At 44.7% G+C, this 20,286-nt stretch overlaps 1 protein-coding gene across 1 annotated transcript in view; it reads right to left on the minus strand.

Moving 5' to 3' along the window:
• LOC115465247 (cytochrome b5 reductase 4-like) overlaps positions 1–18,172 on the minus strand; it is a 159,157-nt gene extending 140,985 nt beyond the window's left edge. The window contains 2 exon segments of the mRNA XM_030195649.1: positions 10,476–10,629; positions 18,074–18,172. Coding sequence (XP_030051509.1) covers positions 10,476–10,629; positions 18,074–18,148 — 229 coding nt within the window. The 5' untranslated portion in view covers positions 18,149–18,172.
• Between the last annotated feature and the right edge of the window lie 2,114 nt (positions 18,173–20,286).

The following is a 20,286-nucleotide window of genomic DNA, read 5'->3' on the forward strand; positions in this document are numbered from 1 at the left end:
TTCCCAGTTGCAGGGTCCCCCCTCCCTTTTTCCCAGTTGCAGGGTCTATGTGTCTCCCCACTCCTTTTGTCCAGTGGAAACAGCTGTAAAAACGGCAATGAGAAGCAGCTCCTAGGTTTCCTTTTTTTTTTGTGTATAGGAATGACGGCTGCTTTGGGGAGTGGAATCAGAGATTAACCAATGGGCTTCCTTGCTTACCATAGACTTGCTTTGTTCACTTCCACTTCTGTCTATTGAACGGTTCTGCAGCATGTCATAGCAGCCAATCAGTGGCACTTCAGGAATGACATCACTTTTATCTACTCCACTTTCCTTTTCCACGGTTCCAGGCAGCCTCAGAACGTTGGAGGTGAGAATTATTATATAGGATGTAAGCCGCATTGAACCTGCTATGTGTGGGAAAACGCGGGGTACAAATGTAATAAATAAATAAATAACTACAAAAATATTGTCGAGCTTCACCTTTTCACCCTTACTCACCTCTTTCACAAACCCAGCCCTTCCCACCATTTCTCCGCCCCTCCCAACCTTTCTGCACTTGTCATACCCACCAGCCCATCAAACATCCCTATTCATATGCCTCCTGATACGCATACCCCAAGTTCCTATCTCATAACCAAGGGGTTGATATTCAGCGTGGTTTAAGTGAACAAGAGGGACTCCTACCTTCTTAAAACACACTAAGCTGCCAATAATCAATGGCACTTTGTTTTGTATTTATTATTTTTATCTATTATCTTTGTTTGTTGATGTAATATATATTTCTCTAGTTTGAATGTAGTTATTCTTTCCTGCCTATTAACGGCGTTCTTTTATTGATATTCTTATTTTATTTATTGTATCATTGGAAACCGCTTTGATCTCCCTTGAGGTAACATCGGTATAGCAAGCCTGAATAAACTTAACAAGGCAGTAGGACGATTGCTTTAAAGCAGTCTTAAACTGAACACAATATTCAAGGTGCTATTTTATATTCGCTCTCTTTCTTGTCATTATTATCCCTGATTATTGTTTGGCTTGACTATAAAAATATTACATTTGGCCAGTGTCTGTGCTTTTGCCAGTATAATTTCAGAGCTAAGAATTCAGATCTGCTTGCAGGGGAACATAAAAAACAAATTTACAGTGCTAAGAAAACGTATTCCATTACACACTTTCACGTTCTTCATTGCTCTGTCACTACTAAGAGACAGTAGCACTAAGATGCCATCACCCAAGACGTTGCTGGTCACAAAGGGTGAGAGAAGGAGTCTCTTCTATGGCTTTGGGGCTTAGTTAGCTTTTTGTCCTCAGCTTGCAAAGGACAAGTTAGGCTTATAGACCAAGTACCTGAGAATCTATAGCAACAAATATATTCATCTGTTCAAAGGAAGCATCGCAGTTCTGTAACAAAATATATACACAAGTATCCATGTTATGTAATCATTAGTATTTGTTTTGTAAGCTTGCTTGCCATATTTGCTAATTATTGTTATCCTAATAATAAATAATACATATCCTATATAATAAAACGCACCTCCAACATTCTGAAGCTGACTGCATGGCTGAGGCATTCCTGCTCTCTGTATCCATCTCCTGAATTGACATCACAATCAGAAGTGACCAACCACACGAGGTTTCTCGGCTTCAGAATGTTGGAGGTGCATTCTATTAAATAGGATTGGTCAGTTCCTTGAAGCACAGCCAGAGCTCAGCGTCCTGCACAGTAACGCTCAGACACCAGAGAGAGAGGGGGGGGGGAGGTATCTCTGTCACACACACACTCTGTCTCTCACACAGTCAATGTCTTTCTCTCTCTCACTCTCACACACTCTATGTCTCACACTGTATCACATTCACTCTCTATGTGTCACACAGTCACTCAGACACTCTCTTGGTCTCATACACTCAGTCTCACAGAGAGTCTGTGTCTCACACACACTCTCTCTCTCGCACACACACTGTATCTGTGTGAAACACACTCTCTCTCTCTCTCTCTCACACACTGTGTCTCACATACGCACTTACACTCACTCTCATTCTCAAACACTCTCTCTCTCACAGACACACTCGCACCCAGACTCACTCTCTTTCTCTCACACACACTCGCACATTCACTCTCTCTCTCACACACAGTCACTCTCACATACACTCTCTCAAACATACACACTCTGAGGAAAACCTTGCTAGCGCCCGTTTCATTTGTGTCAGAAATGGGCCTTTTTTACTAGTATATTTATATATATTTCTACCTTGGCATTTTCCTTCCTGGATAGAAACACTACCTGAACCTCTAAGGTCAAATACCATCCTTTTTATTTCCAACTATTGATCAGTTGACAAAAGTACAATTAAAGAAAAGTATACAAGACTACAGGGGGACTAATTGGAGGAGTGGCCTAGTGGTTAGGGTGGTGGACTTTGGTCCTGGAGAAACGAGTTCAATTCCCACTTCAGGCACAGGCAGCTCCTTGTGACTCTGGGCAAGTCACTTAACTCTCCATTGCCCCATGTAAGCCGCATTGAGCCTGCCGTGAGTGGGAAAGCATGAGGTACAAATGTAACAAAAAAAAAAAAAAATTACTACCCTCAGTGATTGTCTGACTCTATATGCACCTACAGTTTGTGAGGGTATTTTGCATGTCAATATTAGAGACCGTATTTAAATTACAAGTACAGTAAAATACGCAGAGTAGGAAAAGAACGGGAAGGAGAAAGAGGGAGTGAGAGGGTTAAGAAGCAAGACAAAAAACGGACTTGGAAAAGAATAAAACAGAACAAAATATTTGCGAAAGGTGGAAGTGAAAGGATGTGAGAAGATTGTACAGCAAGGAATATTCAAGTAGGATGATCGAAGCGTTTGATAAAAAGAAAAGAAAAAAAAGGAGGGAGGATGTCAAAGGCAAGGAGAAGATAGCAAGGGAAGTAGCAACAATGGTAAACACAACACAGATAAGAGGAGTTTAGATAAATAAACAATGTCAAAGTCCAAATAAAAATCAGACAAAGAGAAAGACCCAAACTGGAGAGGTGAAAGGGGGCCTAATACAGTAAGAAGTACAGTCCATTCTCACTATTTGCTGGGGTTAGGTTGCTTGAAAACCCTGTGAATACTGAAAACAAAAATACAGAACTACTGATCCTATGAGAAAAAAAGAGGGTTAGGTACCTGTATGACCCTGTACACTTTAACGTTTTGCTATCTAACACCATAAACTCATCATTTTGTGTATCCTTCTTATAAAGGGCAGCTTACTGTTACACTCTGCTACACTTCTCCAGGATGGGTTGGTTTCTGTTTCCTAACCCGTCATCCGGCTTGGAGCAAGAGCAGCAGCCATCTTGGCTAGCTCAGGAGGGGGCAGCCATCTTGTCTAAACGAGAACAGGAAGGAACTCCATATCTGGTCGTGGGAGGATCTCCTATGGGGGCTGCCATGTTGGATGCACCTGAGTTTGGTTTGCTCTGATTGCTTCACTATTTCAAGCACTGCCTCCAGGCCTTCTTTGCTTTGGCCTCAATTGTTCTGAGGAGTTGCTGTGGGAGTGCTGTTCACTGACTATTCGTCTGTTCCTGGTTACCTGTGCACTGGACCTTGGCTAGTTTTCCCGGATTACGCTTGTTTGCTGCCTGCCTTGACCCTGGACTGATTTTGACTATTCTTTGCCTGTCGGAGTACTGGTTCTGGACTGTGTCTGTTTCCTGCCACCCTGGTTAGCAGCTGTGCAACCTCACCGGTTCCAGAAGTCCTGGTGGCCGCCTGCAGCTGGGAGCTCAACTCCCGGTGAACGGTGGTCGCTTTCCAGGTGAAGCTAGGGGTTGTCTGGCTGCCTGACTGAGTGCGGTAGCACTCCATCTCTGCCGTGCTCTGTCGAGGCACAAGGGCTCACTACTACCGGTTATGGTATTGTGCGTTTAATCAATGTATTTTATACACTTTTTAAAGTACAGTATATACAGTCTTTTGGTATAACAATACTCATGCACTGCTCTATGAATATCTTCTTCCTCATGGGAATACACTTTAATTTGCACTTGCACTACACTGTGCATGGCTGTGAATAAGTGAAAATGCCCGTGTACAGCGAAAACGGGTCACGCTTTATTTTGCGTGAATAAGCGAATCTGTGAATACCGAATGCGCAAGATAGCGAGAACAGAGACTGTATTAACAGATTATGACCGCTAAGGACCACAAAGCCAGTTTCAGTTTCATTCTTGCTGCAATGCCATACACCCCTCTGGCTTTCCTTCTTCTTTGCAACTAGGGCTCTAATACAACCCCGTATTTTTTTTGAGTAAAAATCGATTTTGAACTCAATACTAAATCTTGACCGACTGTCATACAAAATTTTTTGATATCGATAAGTGCTGTGCAGAAAGTATGTGAATCTTTCTAGCATATAACCAAACAAATTTTACTACAACATGCTTTATTTATTTTATTAGAGATTCACAAGGGGAAATTTTACAAAGGCTTCTTCACACAAATGGTCTCTTACAAAATAAAGAGGGATCAAGTTCACACAACGACAAAGGGTACAGGTCTACTTGATTCATGTGTAAGCACGTTGAGAGGCATAATTTGGACAGAGTTCCAAACTACATGCACGCTTTATAAAAACACGCATGTATGTACACGTACTCCCAAGGAGGTGGGTTCATTTTGTGGTAAAGGCGGTTAGCTTGGCAGAGTTTAAAAAGGGTTTGGACGATTTCCTAAAGGACAAGTCCATAGACCGCTACTAAATGGACTTGGGAGCAATCCACAAATTCGGGAATAACATGTATAGAATGTTTGTATGTTTGTGAAGCTGCCGGGTGCCCTTGACCTGGATTGGCGGCTGTCAGGGACAGGATGCTGGGCTTGATGGGCCTTTGGTCTTTTCCCAGTATGGCATTATTTATGTACTTATTTTAGCTAAGATTTCTGCAGGTTCTGTGCTCATAGTTTAAAAAGATACATAGGCCTGTACGAAGGGCATTTCTGATATGACGTCCAAGTCTGACTTTGGAGGTTTTGCTCAAAACACCCAGAATCCAAGTGGTGAATGTAGCGATTTTTGAAATAGCAAAATGCCCATTTGTTAGATGTTCTTGTGCGTTGTGTATTTATCTTTTTGGTCCATTTAAAAAATAAATAAAAAATCCAAGTGAAAAACACAAAAATCAAGCCATTAGGAAGTAGGAGGAGCCAGCATTCTTAGTAGACTGGCCTCAGAGACATCCTAGAAGAGCAGTGGGCCACCCTAGGAGGCACTGCAGTGGACTTCAGATAAAAGGTCCCAGGTAAACATCTCACCCTTACCCCCTTATATTGTATGGTGAGCCCTCCAAAAACCTACTGTATCCAACTACACACCACTACAATAGCCCTTATGTCTGCAGGTGTCACCTAAATGTGGTTACAGTAGGTTTCTGGTGGGCTGACACATTCCACCACAAACATAACAGAGTGGATTATGGGCCTGGGTCCCCTTCTCCACTGCAGCGACCACTAGGCTACTCCAAGGACCTGCCTGCTACTCTAACATAGTAACATAGTAGATGACGGCGGAAAAAGACCTGTATGGTCCATCCAGTCTGCCCAACAAGAAACTCATATGTGCTACTTTTTGTTTATACCTTACCTTGATTTGTACCTGTCCTCTTCAGGGCACAGACCGTGTAAGTCTGCCCAGCACTATCCCTGCCTCCCAACCACCAGCCCCGCCTCCCACCACCGGTTCTGGCACAGACAGTATAAGTCTGCCCAGCACCATCCCCACCTCCCACCACTGGCTCTGGCACAGACAGTATAAGTCTGCCCAGCACCATCCCCACCTCCCCACCACCAGCCCCGCCTCCCACCACCGGCTCTGGCACAGACAGTATAAGTCTGCCCAGCACCATCCCCACCTCCCACCACCGGCTCTGGCAGACAGTATAAGTCTGCCCAGCACCAGCCCCGCCCCCCCAACCCCGCCTTACACCTAATAGGAGTGGCTGTAACATCTGAAGCTGTCATACAGGCTGATATGTACTGTTTCTTTCACATCTTTGGGGGGTGGGAGGGGGGGTGAGTGACCACTGGGGAAGGGGGGGGGGAATCACTCCTTTATTCCTCCAGAGGTCATCTGGTCATTTAGGTCACTTATTGCGGCTTAGTCGTTATTAAAACCAGATCTAGCACAAAACCTTAGTTTTAGTCCTGGACATTTTGGTTTTGTTCCATTATGGCAGAAACATGTCCAAGTGTTAGGGACGCCCTAATCCCACCCCCAACATGCTTCCTTGTTATTTGGATGAACTGTATAGATAAACATCTGCAAAACAGGCTTTGAAAATAGCGATTTGAACATTTTGGCAAGCAAAACATCCAAATGCTGCTTTATGTCAGTCATTTTTTAAATATTTTTTCCTTTCTAAAATGAGCCCCTATCATTGTTGATGATACGTTGAAACCCTCTGCTCAGTACGCAGAGGTGGCTAAGAAAGCAAACGGAACGTTAGCAATTATTAGAAAAGGAATGGAAAATGAGAATGTTATATCTTTGTATCGTTTCATGGGCCCTGCGTCTCAAAAAAGATATAGCAGAATTAGAAAAAGTACAGAGAAGGGTGACAAAAATGATAAAGGGGATGGAACGACGCCCCTATGAAGAAAGGTTAGAAAGACTAGGGCTCTTCAGTTTGGAGAACAAATGGCTGAGGGGGAGATATGATAGAGGTCACTTCACTGGCTTCCAATCAGATACCGCATTCAATTCAAGCTTCTCCTTCTTACCTACAAATGCACTCAGTCTGCTGCCCCTCACTATCTTTCTACCCTCATCTCCCCCTATGTTCCCGCCCGTAACCTCCGTTCACAGAACAAATCCCTCCTCTCGGTACCCTTCTCCAACACCGCCAACTCCAGGCTCCGCTCATTCTGCCTCGCCTCACCCTATGCTTGGAACAACCTTCCTGAGTCCTTACACCAAGCCCCCTCCCTGCCCATCTTCAAGTCTTTGCTTAAAACCCACCTCTTCAATGCTGCATTCGGCACCTAACTCTTACCATTCACTAAATCCAGACTGCCCCAATTTGACCGCCCCTATCGGTCTGTCCGTTCACTTGTCTCTTAGATTGTAAGCTCCTTGAGCAGGGACCGTCCCTCTATGTTAAATTGTACAGCGCTGCGTAACCCTAGTAGCGCTTTAGAAATGTTAAGTAGTAGTAGTAGAGGTCTATAAAAAGTTACGGAGTGGCGTGGAATGGGTAGACATGAATCACTTGTTTACTCTTTCCCTTTGGGCTAGGGGGCATGCAATGAAGCTACTAAGTAGTAAATTTAGAATAAATAGGAGAAAATATTTCTTCACCCAACATGTAATTAAATTCTGGAATTTGTTGCCAGAGAATGTGGTAAAAGCAGTTAGCTTAGGAGAATTTTAAAAGGGATTGGCTAATTTCCTAAAAGAAAAAGTACCTACTTTGGAAAATCCACTAGTTTTACTCTAGGAAAAAGCATAGAATCTGTGGATAAGTAGCATAAAATCATCCCTCCCGACCCTCCGCATATACCTCATATGATCACTATACAACTTTGTATTTGTTATCCACCAACTGGGCAAACGCCTTTGACGGTACTATGTAAGCCACATTGAGCCTGCAAATTGGTGGGAAGATGTGGGGTACAAATGCAACAAATAAAATAAATAAAAATAAAATATTTTACTATTTTGGCATATTGCCACGTGACCTGGATTGGCTGCTGTTGGAAACTGGATACCGGGCTCGATAGACCTTCTGTGTGTCTCCGCATAGCAACAATTATGTTCTTAAATAACATCACCTTACATATTTTCTTTTAACCTTTATTTCCACTAGAAGATGAAGAAGAAATTCTGAGGGTTGTACAACGCTAGAGGAAAACTGAATAGCAATGTGCAATGACCAACGAAGGACAAAAAGGAAGGAAAAAGACAGAAGAGAACTAACTAGTAGCCCTACACCACTACTGGAGGAAATAAAACAAGCTCCACAAATAGACCGGAGCCAGTGGGGGGAAGAAGGGTTGGTGGTTGGGAGGCGGGGATAGTGCTGGGCAGACTTATAGGGTCTGTGCCAGAGCCGGTGGTGGGAGGCGGGGCTGGTGGTTGGGAGGCGGGGATAGTGCTGGGCAGACTTATACGGTCTGTGCCAGATCCGGTGGTGGGAGGCGGGACTGGTGGTTGGGAGGTGGGGATAGTGCTGGGCAGACTTATACGATCTGTGCCCTGAAAAAGACAGGTACAAATCAAGGTAAGGTATACACATACGAGTTCATCTTGTTGGGCAGACTGGATGGACCGTGCAGGTCATTTTCTGCCGTCATCTACTATGTTACTATGAGATAGAGAACACAAGCTAAAGGAGATGTATGAACAATAAGTAGAGGAAACATTATTTGAAGAAAGGCAGGGCATTAATATTTTCTCAATGCCAGAAATTACTGGATTGGTCCCATATGTTCTATATATTGGAGCAAATCCAGTGACTTCAGGTGGATCACTTCCTGTTTTCTACATTGTTGGTGGAAACTACCTGAGCAAAACAGATATCACTGCCTAAAACATAAGAAGACTAGTAAAAAAAAAAAAAGCCCGTTTCTCATTGAAATGAAATGGGCGCTAGCAAGGTAATCACCTTCTGCCATTAATGTTTTTAAGGGCAGTTCCAGCGACCCCCCCCCCCCTCCCTCCCTCCCAGTTCCAGGGTCCCCCTTCCCTTCTTCCCAGTTCCAGGGTCGTCGTCCCTCCCTCCGAGTTCCAGGGTCATCGTCCCTCCCTCCTTCCCTTCCAGTTCCAGGCCCCCCTACCTCCAAATTTTAAGAGTCATCCTGACTTACCTCGCCGGGGTTACGGCGGCCGGCAGCAGCAGTAAAAAGCGTGCAGGCTTGGCACTTACTTCAGCTTTCCCTTCTCTCTCTCTCAGCTCTGGTCCTGTCCTCATTTCCTGTTTCCCCAAGGGCAGGACTAGAGCTGAGAGACAGAGAAGGAAAAACTGGAGTAAGTGCCGAGCCTGCACGCTTTTTACCACGCAAGGTAGGTCAGGATGACTTAAAATTCAGAGGGAGGGGGCCTGTAACTGGGAGGGAGGGGGGACGCTGGAACTGGGAGGGAGCGGGGACGGACGACGACCCTGGAACTCGGAGGGAAGAAACAAACTTCCGGTGGGTGAATATTATATGCAGCCTTCCCTTCCCTCCGAGGGCGGGGCACTGAGAGCAAGTGGGAGGCCTGTGGTTGGTCCCTTCGCCTTCTGATGTCGCGTTTCTTTCCCTGGGCGATTACGAACTCTACGAACACTACACGGCTTCACTGCCACGGAGTCAGCTTCAGAACGTTGGAGGTGCGAATTATTATATTAGATGATGGAATTTATTTCCTTCTCTGCATCCTCTACTTATCTCAGAATAAATAAACTCAATCCAACACCAAAGCTGGACGCAGGACTGCCAGGCTTGCTGGAATATATAATGCTCCTTTTACAAAGCTACAGTGGTGATTCCCGGCGTGACAAATGCAATGAGGCTCTTTCAATTCCTATGGATGCTGTTGCATCTGCTAAGCAGGAATCACTATCACAGCTTTGTAAACAAAGGCCACAGACTCTATACTGAACCAGAACAAAATAGCATGGCAGCAGGAAACACACCAGAAAACAGCATTCTACCATCTGAAAAGTATAACAACTAGCAAACTCACACAGAAGTGTTGGATGTTAGAAGAAGACAGTTTCATATTCACAGGTACAGAGCTGTGCTTCCAATCACCAGTTGTAGACGTGTCTGCACCTGGGCAACCTGCACCCTAAAATCCTATTTCACCCCTACCTTGAGTAGCAGGCGAGAGAGATCCAAATCCTGGCCTCAGTTACACCAAGTCAGTGAGCCTCCATTTGTGGATATCAAACATATAAATGGCAAGAGGCGTACTCAGTCGCAAATGCGCAGTAGAGACCCTCTCTGTCCCGCCCCTGCGTCAATACGTGATGACGGGGGCATGACAGAGAGGGAACCTGCGCACCTGCGACTGAGGGAACCGCCGTCGCCACCGCTCCCCCCACCCACCCGGAGTCGCCGCTGCCGCCACCCACCCTCCACCCGGCCCGGGTACCTGGCTTCACTATTCAAACCGCCGGAACGCAGCACACAGGTCATCTGAGCTGCCGTTGGCCTTCCTTACCTGCCTGTGTCCCGCCCTCGCCGACGTTACGTCACACGAGGGCGGAACACACGCAGAGAAGAAGGAAGGCCGACGGCAGCTCAGATGAGCAGTGTGCTGCGTTCCGGCGGTTTGAATAGTGAAGCCAGGTACCCGGGCCGGGTGGAGGGGTGGCGGAGGGGACTCCGGGGGGGAGGGGAGGCAGCGACCTATCCGGGGGGGGGCCTTTCAACCCCCCCCCCTTCCTTTACTAGCCTGTTTTTACGGGCTCAACGGCTAGCGGATATAGATATAAAGCTTGTGCGTGAAAATCTTTGTTCTGTTTACCTCTTATACATATCCAGCAATCCTCTTTCCTATTGTGTCTTGCAAGATCTTCTTCAGTCACTTCGATCAATCTCCCCTGAAGACCTGTTAAGTCTTTTCCACTCTTGGTCAAGCGAATCCAGTCCATAAGACTCCTTCCAGGTTTTAAAGGTGTCTATAAACACAACAGACAAAAATGCAATGTGAAAAACACATTTAACTTTGGTGGCTTATTTTTAATTACGTCATTATGTACTTTCTTTGGATCAGGGGGCTCTTGTTCCGTCCTTGGGTGTAAGTTTACAGGCATTCTTTGATAAATTTCGGGATGGGGGGGGGTCTATCAATTTCCGGGTTGCGCAAAGCATTGCAGTCGAGCTCCCAATCTCGGACGTGGGGTCGGGATTTGGGGAGATCAGGTATTTGCCATAGAGCCTCTGAAGCTTATCAAACTGATCCCTGAGATCTCGGTGAGCATCGAGTTGAGAGAGTGTCAATTTTAGACTCTACACAGGTCATATTTTACTCAAGACCGAATGTTTAAGATAGGGGCGGTAGAGTTCCCGGTCTGTCAGAAATGTCAACAAGGGTCTAACTCATTTATCCATGCCTTTTGGGAATGCCGGAAGGTGAAGGTTTTTTGGAGAGCCGTTTTAAATTATTTGGGGAGGCTATTGGGCTGCGACTTACCGTTTTCTCCTGCAGCCGTATTATTGGATAATTATGAAATCTTTCGCATCCGCAATCGAGCACAAATTCTGTTTCTCCGGAAAGCTGGGGTTCTGGGCAAGAAAGTGATCCTTGGGGTTTGGGTTGGGGAGGTAGCTCCATCTTTTTGGACATGGAGAAATCGACTGCATGCCCTGATGCTTCTATGCTAGGCAAACCCCTAAAAGATTAAAGGTTTTTCATGCAGTATGGGATGTACAGTGGGGGAAATAAGTATTTGATCCCTTGCTGATTTTGTAAGTGTGCCCACTGACAAAGACATGAGCAGCCCATAATTGAAGGGTAGGTTATTGGTAACAGTGAGAGATAGCACATCACAAATTAAATCCGGAAAATCACATTGTGGAAAGTATATGAATTTATTTGCATTCTGCAGAGGGAAATAAGTATTTGATCCCCCACCAACCAGTAAGAGATCTGGCCCCTACAGACCAGGTAGATGCTCCAAATCAACTCGTTACCTGCATGACAGACAGCTGTCGGCAATGGTCACCTGTATGAAAGACACCTGTCCACAGACTCAGTGAATCAGTCAGACTCTAACCTCTACAAAATGGCCAAGAGCAAGGAGCTGTCTAAGGATGTCCGGGACAAGATCATACACCTGCACAAGGCTGGAATGGGCTACAAAACCATCAGTAAGACGCTGGGCGAGAAGGAGACAACTGTTGGTGCCATAGTAAGAAAATGGAAGAAGTACAAAATGACTGTCAATCGACAAAGATCTGGGGCTCCACGCAAAATCTCACCTCGTGGGGTATCCTTGATCATGAGGAAGGTTAGAAATCAGCCTACAACTACAAGGGGGGAACTTGTCAATGATCTCAAGGCAGCTGGGACCACTGTCACCACGAAAACCATTGGTAACACATTACGACATAACGGATTGCAATCCTGCAGTGCCCGCAAGGTCCCCCTGCTCCGGAAGGCACATGTGACGGCCCGTCTGAAGTTTGCCAGTGAACACCTGGATGATGCCGAGAGTGATTGGGAGAAGGTGCTGTGGTCAGATGAGACAAAAATTGAGCTCTTTGGCATGAACTCAACTCGCCGTGTTTGGAGGAAGAGAAATGCTGCCTATGACCCAAAGAACACCGTCCCCACTGTCAAGCATGGAGGTGGAAATGTTATGTTTTGGGGGTGTTTCTCTGCTAAGGGCACAGGACTACTTCACCGCATCAATGGGAGAATGGATGGGGCCATGTACCGTACAATTCTGAGTGACAACCTCCTTCCCTCCGCCAGGGCCTTAAAAATGGGTCGTGGCTGGGTCTTCCAGCACGACAATGACCCAAAACATACAGCCAAGGCAACAAAGGAGTGGCTCAGGAAGAAGCACATTAGGGTCATGGAGTGGCCTAGCCAGTCACCAGACCTTAATCCCATTGAAAACTTATGGAGGGAGCTGAAGCTGCGAGTTGCCAAGCGACAGCCCAGAACTCTTAATGATTTAGAGATGATCTGCAAAGAGGAGTGGACCAAAATTCCTCCTGACATGTGTGCAAACCTCATCATCAACTACAGAAGACGTCTGACCGCTGTGCTTGCCAACAAGGGTTTTGCCACCAAGTATTAGGTCTTGTTTGCCAGAGGGATCAAATACTTATTTCCCTCTGCAGAATGCAAATAAATTCATATACTTTCCACAATGTGATTTTCCGGATTTAATTTGTGATGTGCTATCTCTCACTGTTACCAATAACCTACCCTTCAATTATGGGCTGCTCATGTCTTTGTCAGTGGGCACACTTACAAAATCAGCAAGGGATCAAATACTTATTTCCCCCACTGTATATGAACTCCTTCCGCAAAGGGCCAGGAGTCTGCTCTTGAATTCTCTTTAGCTTGATGGCTGACTTGGTGAGGGTCGAGATGCTCTGTTACAGGGTCAGGAGTGTTGGAACCTGCCGGGTGGGTAGGCCTTAGTCGCGCGGGTCCCGTCCTGGTTGGAACCCCTCCCTCTCCCCCTTTGTTTTTTTTTCTTTTTTCTTTTATTTAGTGCATTTGTACCCCATATTTTCCCACCTATTTGCAGGCTCAATGTGGCTTACAAGCACCTGTTACAAAAAAGATTCTGGATGAAGAAAAAAGGTCTAAGCAAAGTTATAGAAAGATAAATGTTGGAATAAGGTGAAGTGGTGAGGTGTTGTAATTCGTTATGGGTTCCCATTTTCTCTTCTTGTGAGCTGAAGGGGGGTTGAATTGTTCATTTAAAAAACTTGATGACGGTTTTCAGTTGGTAATAATTGTTGAAGTTTCTTAAATTGATTGTATGTAATCAGGTGTTATGCTATTCACCGTATGGTTTGTATTGAACGTGTCATCAATAAAAATTGTTGAATAATACAATACAGGGGTGGGGATAAAAATGGTTAAAAGGCTGATGACAGGTGGCATTATTGCTTGTATTACATGCATTCTCATATCTGAACAGTGTATCACTGCAATTTTGGATGTATATGCTTTGGTTTGTCATCAATAAAATTGTTATAACATAAAAAACACATTTAACACTGGACTCGAGCTAAAACTTTACATGTTTAACATCTGCAAAAAGGAAAATTAAATTAAAAATGCTAATTGCAAGGAAAATCTGAGAGGTTCTCTGAATCAGCGCCCATCAATTTAAGTCACCAAACATGAACATCCAGAAAAAGGGCTACCATTTAGAAGTTTTAACTTTTTTTTTTTTTACAAACCTAATTTCAGCATAGAAAAAGAAACTCCGGCCTTTGCACTGTATCGGTGCTTCCAAGCTCTGGATTACATACTTCATTCGCTCAGAAACAGCACCCTAACAAATCGGCCCCTCCCACAAAATAACCCCCTTGACAAAAATAGGCACCTCTCAAAAAAAAATGTTTTTTTAATTACTTAAAATTGTATCAGTCAAGCCACAATATCTGGTATCCATGCAAAACATAGTAACATAACATAGTAGATGACGGCAGAAAAACATACAGTATGAGAAAGTAAAATAGCGACTTGTTCGTCATAAAAACTATCAAAGAAACTGACAGAAACATGTCAACACACAAAAAGAAAAATATATATGTTAAATTTAAAAAGTAATAAATAGGCCATCCGAAAAAAAAGTTACAAGGTTGTTGCCAAGTTGTGCTAAACAAAAAGTCTTTCCCAAAACGTTAAAAAGACTAACAGTCTTAATACAAAATGGAATACTGGCTGCCTTCAAATCCGGGCTAAAGGCCTACCTGTTTGATGCTGCTTTCGACTCCTGACTTGTCACTTTTATCTTATCCTTATGTGTCCTTCCCTTATCCTTTTTGGTCCTGTCTGTTTGTCCTGATTTAGATTGTAAGCTCTTTTGAGCAGGGACTGTCTTTCTTCTTCATGTTCAATTGTAAAGCGCTGTGTACGACTGGTAGCGCTATAGAAATAATTTGTAGTAGTAGTAGAAGCCTGCCCTTGCAGATCAGCAACGTGGCCGCGCAGGCTTCTGTTTCTGTGAGTCTGACGTCCTGCACATACGTGCAGGACGTCAGACTCACAGAAACAGAAGCCTGCGCGGCCGTGTTGCTCATCTGCAAGGGCAGGCTTCTACATGGAATGTTGCTAGTGGAATAGCAACATTAACATTCCGTGTAGAATCTCAAATAGCAGCAACAGAATCTCCAATAGTAGCAACATTCCATTTAGAATCATTGCTATGTGTCCTTCTGTCTGTCCTACCCTTATCCTTTTTGCTCCTGTCTGTTTGTCCTGATTTAGATTGTAAGCTCTTTTGAGCAGGGACTGTCTTTCTTCTTCATGTTCAATTGTAAAGCGCTGTGTACGACTGGTAGCGCTATAGAAGTGATTTATAGTAGTAATAGGAATACCCACAACTACAAGAATATTCGTAAAAATATATGTTCTCAAAAAATGGCACTCCTTCTGAAAAACATGCAATGTAACGCTACAGCCTAGCCTGCAATAGACGCTATCAACACATTATTAGCTTAAAAAATGTATACGTCTGACGAAAAGCTCCTACTTTCTTAAAAATGCCAGTAGTAAAAATAAAAAAAGTTAGAGTCTCACACAGGTGGAAACTGTTATAAAAAAAAAAGCATAGTATGTTACATAAATAATACAAGCTAATATTCTATATCTGAAAACACCCGACACACTGAACAGATCGTGGTACAGTCGAGAGAGATCAGTTCAGCTTAAGTATCTTAAACAGTAAAATTATGCTTCTTTTTAAAATAACAAATAGTACAACTGTAAACAGCCAAAAAATATAGAAAGGCACTCACCGTTAATGCAAACATACACTAGCAGTGGAGCACCGCTATACTAATAAAAAAAATGGCACGTCTGAGTAGAACATAAGTATTGCCATATTGGGAAAGACCAAAGGTCCATCGAGCCCAGCATCCTGTTTCCAACAGTGACCAATCCAGCTCACAAATACCTGGCAAGATACCAAATATGTACAAAACATTTTATACTGCTTATCCCAGAAATAGTGGATTTTCCCCAAGTCCATTTAATAACGGTCTATGGACTTTTCCTTTAGGAAGCCGTCCAAACCTTTTTTAAACTCCGCTAAGCTAACCACCTTTATCACATTCTCTGGCAACGAATTCCAGAGTTTAATTGCACGTTGAGTGAAGAAAATTTTTCTCCAATTCGTTTTAAATTTACTACATTGTAGCTTCATCCCATGCCCCCTAGTACTAGTATTTTTGGAAAGCGTGAACAGGCGCTTCACATCTACCCGTTCAACTCCACTCATTATTTTATAGACCTCTATCATATCTCCCCTCAGCTGCCTTTTCTCCAAGCTGAAAAGCCCTAGCCGCTTTAGCCTTTCCTCATAGGGAAGTCGTCCCATCCCCTTTATCATTTTCGTCGCCCTTCTCTGCACCTTTTCTAATTCCACTATATCTTTTTTTGAGATGCGGCGACCAGAATTGAACACAATATTCGAGGTGCGGTCGCACCATGGAGCGATACAAAGGCATTATAACATCCTCATTTTTGTTTTCCATTCCTCTTCTAATAATACCTAACATTCTATTTGCTTTCTTAGCCGCAGCAACACACTGAGCAGAAGGTTTCAACGTATCATCAACGACAACACCTAGATCCCTTTCTTGGTCCATGACTCCTAACGTGGAACCTTGCATGTTGTAGCTATAATTCGGGTTCCTCTTTCCCACATTTAGGGCCCCGTTTACTAAGCCGCGTTATAGGCCCATTAACATCTTTAACGTGCGTTAACCATGTATTCACCTACAATATCCCTAAAGGCACCTTACACGGTTAGCGCGCACGCTAATTGTAGGCGCATTAAAAACGCTAACGAGCCTTAGTAAACAGGGCCCTTAAACTGAGCCACGTAAACACCAATGGCTCAGTGTTCTAAAGAACTGGTGGCACCTAGTAATGGGTGAGTGAACATTGCCTAATCGAGCCATTTTGTCGGCGGAGGAACTAATACGTCAGCCCGTTTTGTAAGGAGCTAATATGTACAGGGCCATAATGTCATAGTCAGAGACTATGTGGAACGCATTACCAAAAGCCTTGAAAACTACGAACGACCACCTAAACTTCTGGAAAACACTAACAACTAACCTGTTTAAAAAGGCATACCCTACCGATCCAACATAAATGCCTGATCTTTGCAACACAACAAACTAAAGAATGTAAATTTGGACATAGCACAACTCTTCCGTTGTACGATTCCCAAATGTGGCTGTGCCACATGAACTTTATCTTACCAGAACATCACTTTGCATTTGTTTACACCGGAGTCTGTAACGCCTCTCCTGTACTATGTAAGCCACATTGCGCCTACAAATAGGTGGGAAAATGTGGGGTATAAATGTAACAAATAAATAAATAAATATTATGTCAGGGACCCAGAATCCTGAAAACTTGACTAGCAGAGATTTTCTCAGGAAAGGTGTGTAAAGCCTTATTACATTTACACAACATCAATTCTAATGCAATGTCAGTATTCACTATGAAATAAACTAAGGCCAATCATACTTCTCCGCACAAATACCGCTCTTTAAAACGTAAACTGGTGACCTCAAACTTAAAATCCCCAAAGGCTACAGTAAAGAAAAGCAAAGCCAACTGTGAGATTCTAAGAGCCAGTTCCAGGCTGGAGGGTCTGGGGACAATACTTGATTTCTAACCACTACCCCATACTTGTGCATTATGAGACTTAGTTGCAGCCTGAAACGCTGACCATCGTTGGCTCAGGGCAGCATATGAAGTACCGCACAGAGGGGAGCAGCATCCGATGGATAATACTGGATAAAGATAAGTGGACCAGTACATATTGGATAGCTTGTTAGGCTCTAATAGTTCCTAGCAGTGATTGATGCACTGAAAATCAGTTATTGTTTATCATCACTTTAAAAGAAAAATATACGCAAAAAAATAGTGTTTTGGACATTTTTTAGAACTATGGCACCAGGGTTTTTTTTGCCAATGATGATGGGAGGACCATTGTGTCCGTTTCAGCTCTGTGAGATCTAGCTTTGGTCTCTGAGCTCTTTGAGGCTTTTTTTCCCCTGAGAGTCATTTTGCAGTGTGTGGATTTTTTGGTCTTTGTTTGAATTTTGTCTTGCATCCACACCACAAATGTAATTGTCTAGTGCATTATGAGACTTACACACAGCATAATCCTGCACACGATTACAATGAATCCTACAATTGCAGCCTGAAACTGAGGAACTTGGCATCTCTACAATCTTTGTAAGAAAAAAAGGAACCTCCACAGAAGCACAGTTGCAACTTCCTCTCTGGCTCCGAAGCAGCTCAATGGAAGAAAAAACGGCAACGCTCAAAAAAGGAAAGCGAAGACCCGGGGGAGCAGCAGCAGCACCACCACCGCTCCCACCCCCCACCCCCCACCCCCAGCTCACCTTCTTCCTCCCTGCCTCGGCCGCCCTCTGCTGGGAGCCGGGCGCCGGGAAAGCCGGAGCGGGAACATTCAGCATATCAACACGGCCCGTGACACAATGGAAACGACTGGAAGAGCGGACGGAACCGACGATGCCCCCCGGCTTCACGCGCTACACCAGACGGGGAGCGCGAGACAGTCACACACGAGCCCGAGAGACAACAGCTGAAACGAGCATAAGGAAGCCCCGCCCCGCGCCATCACCACCACCACCAATCCGAGGAATACCTAGAGGTCACGTGGAGGTAATCTGGCCTATGGCCGAGCTCCCGGAAGAAGGATCCCGGAAGAATATGTGCGCCGCTGCCGGCGCTGGTGGAAGAAGATGCTGTTTTGATATCAGGAAGAGTCTTTTGGCATTCGGTAATTTCTTTAGGAAATGGGGGCTTTATACTAAGGACTGCTAATACTAAGACAGCCATAGGCATTTCATGAGCGTCTTACCGTTTAGCGTGCGTTAAATATTAGTGCGCCTTAGTTAACGGGCTCCCAAATGAACAGACATGCTATTGGCGTAGCCAGACTGCCAATTTTGGGTGGGCCTGATCCCAAAGTGGGTGGGCACAAAATTTTCTCTCTACCCCCCCCCCCCCCCCCCCCCCCCCCAGCAAAATGTAGTCACACTCAGATGCATTTGTCACACAGGGTAAAGTGCTGCTTTTCAGTGCATCCGATTTCAGACAATTTATTTAATAGCCTTAACACCCTTTTCAGTGAGCTTTCAGAGGCCAAAACCTCCTGCCTCAGGTCAGTATAATGCTGTTACGGTATCCTCGCCTGACCTAAGGAAGGAAGTATTGGTCTCTGAAACGTTATTAACACAGGTACCATATTACTTTATCCTAAATTAAAAATAAAATTATTTTCTTTACCTTTGTTGTATGGCCATTTACTTTTTCTCATTGTGTTGCTCCCAGTCTCTGATTCTGCTTTCCTTCGTTTTCACTTAACTCTTCTGTCAGGGTTTCCTGGCCATTTGTCATTTTTCTCTCCTTTTTCTTTGCTTTCTTCAATATTTTTCTGCCTCTCTCTGTGTCCAGATTTAATTCATTCTTACTATCCATTCTTTAATTTCCTTCATCTACTTATGGCTTTTCATCTTTTTCTCACCCTTGTTCTCCCCATGCCCCTTTCTCTTATTCTCCAATCTTTCACTACTCCCCCTTTCCATGCAGCAGCTCTCCTCTTTCTCTCCCCATCCTTCCAATAGTCTCCCCTCTTTCTTTCTGCATCCTTCCATCGTGTCACCTCTTTCTCCCTACCCTTCCATCCAGCGTCTTCCCTCTTTCTCTCCCCATCCTTCTACCCATCTACCCTCTCTCCTGATCCTTCCATCTAATGTCTCTCTCCCTCCTTCTAACCAGTGTCTATCTCTCTACCCTTTTCTGTTCAGTGTCCCTTCTCTCTCCACATCCTTCCAGTCTCTCCCCTTTTTCTCTGCATCCTTTCATCCATCTCCCCTCTTTCTCTGCCATCCTCCCATCTGTTTTCCCTCTTTCTCTCCCCATCCTCCGTTTTCCCTCTTTCTCTGCCATCCTCCCATCTGTTTTCCCTCTTTCTCTCCCCATCCTTCCGTTCTCCCTCTCTCTCTGCCATCCTCCCATCTGTTTTCCCTCTTTCTCTCCTCATCCTCTGTTTTCCCTCTTTCTCTGCCATCCTCCCATCTGTTTTCCCTCTTTCTCTCCCCATCCTTCCGTTCTCCCTCTCTCTCTGCCATCCTCCCATCTGTTTTCCCTCTTTCTCTCCTCATCCTCCGTTTTCCCTCTTTCTCTGCCATCCTCCCATCTGTTTTCCCTCTTTCTCTCCCCATCCTTCCGTTCTCTCTCTCTCTCTGCCATCCTCCCATCTGTTTTCCCTCTTTCTCTCCCCATCCTGCCATCTGTTTTCCCTCTTTCTCTCCCCATCCTGCCATCCAATATTCCCTCTCCCATTCAGGCCCACCAGCCCCAGCTCCCATTGCCGGCCACTGCTGCTTTTCCTGATGAGCAGCAGGGCCGGCGCTACAAAAAGAAGAAGCGCTCAGCTGACTGAGCTGAGCGCCAACGCGTCGCTAACCCGACGAGAAAAAATGTTTAAAAAAAACGCGGCACTGCACGCAGCCTCGAAGCATTGTCTGCTCGCTCTGCAGGCTCCTTCCGTCTCTTACGTCACTGCCCCTGCTTCGCTACAGGGGCA

Source organism: Microcaecilia unicolor, chromosome 3 (genome assembly GCF_901765095.1).
Source record: "Microcaecilia unicolor chromosome 3, aMicUni1.1, whole genome shotgun sequence".
NCBI classification, from domain to species: Eukaryota; Metazoa; Chordata; class Amphibia; order Gymnophiona; family Siphonopidae; genus Microcaecilia; species Microcaecilia unicolor.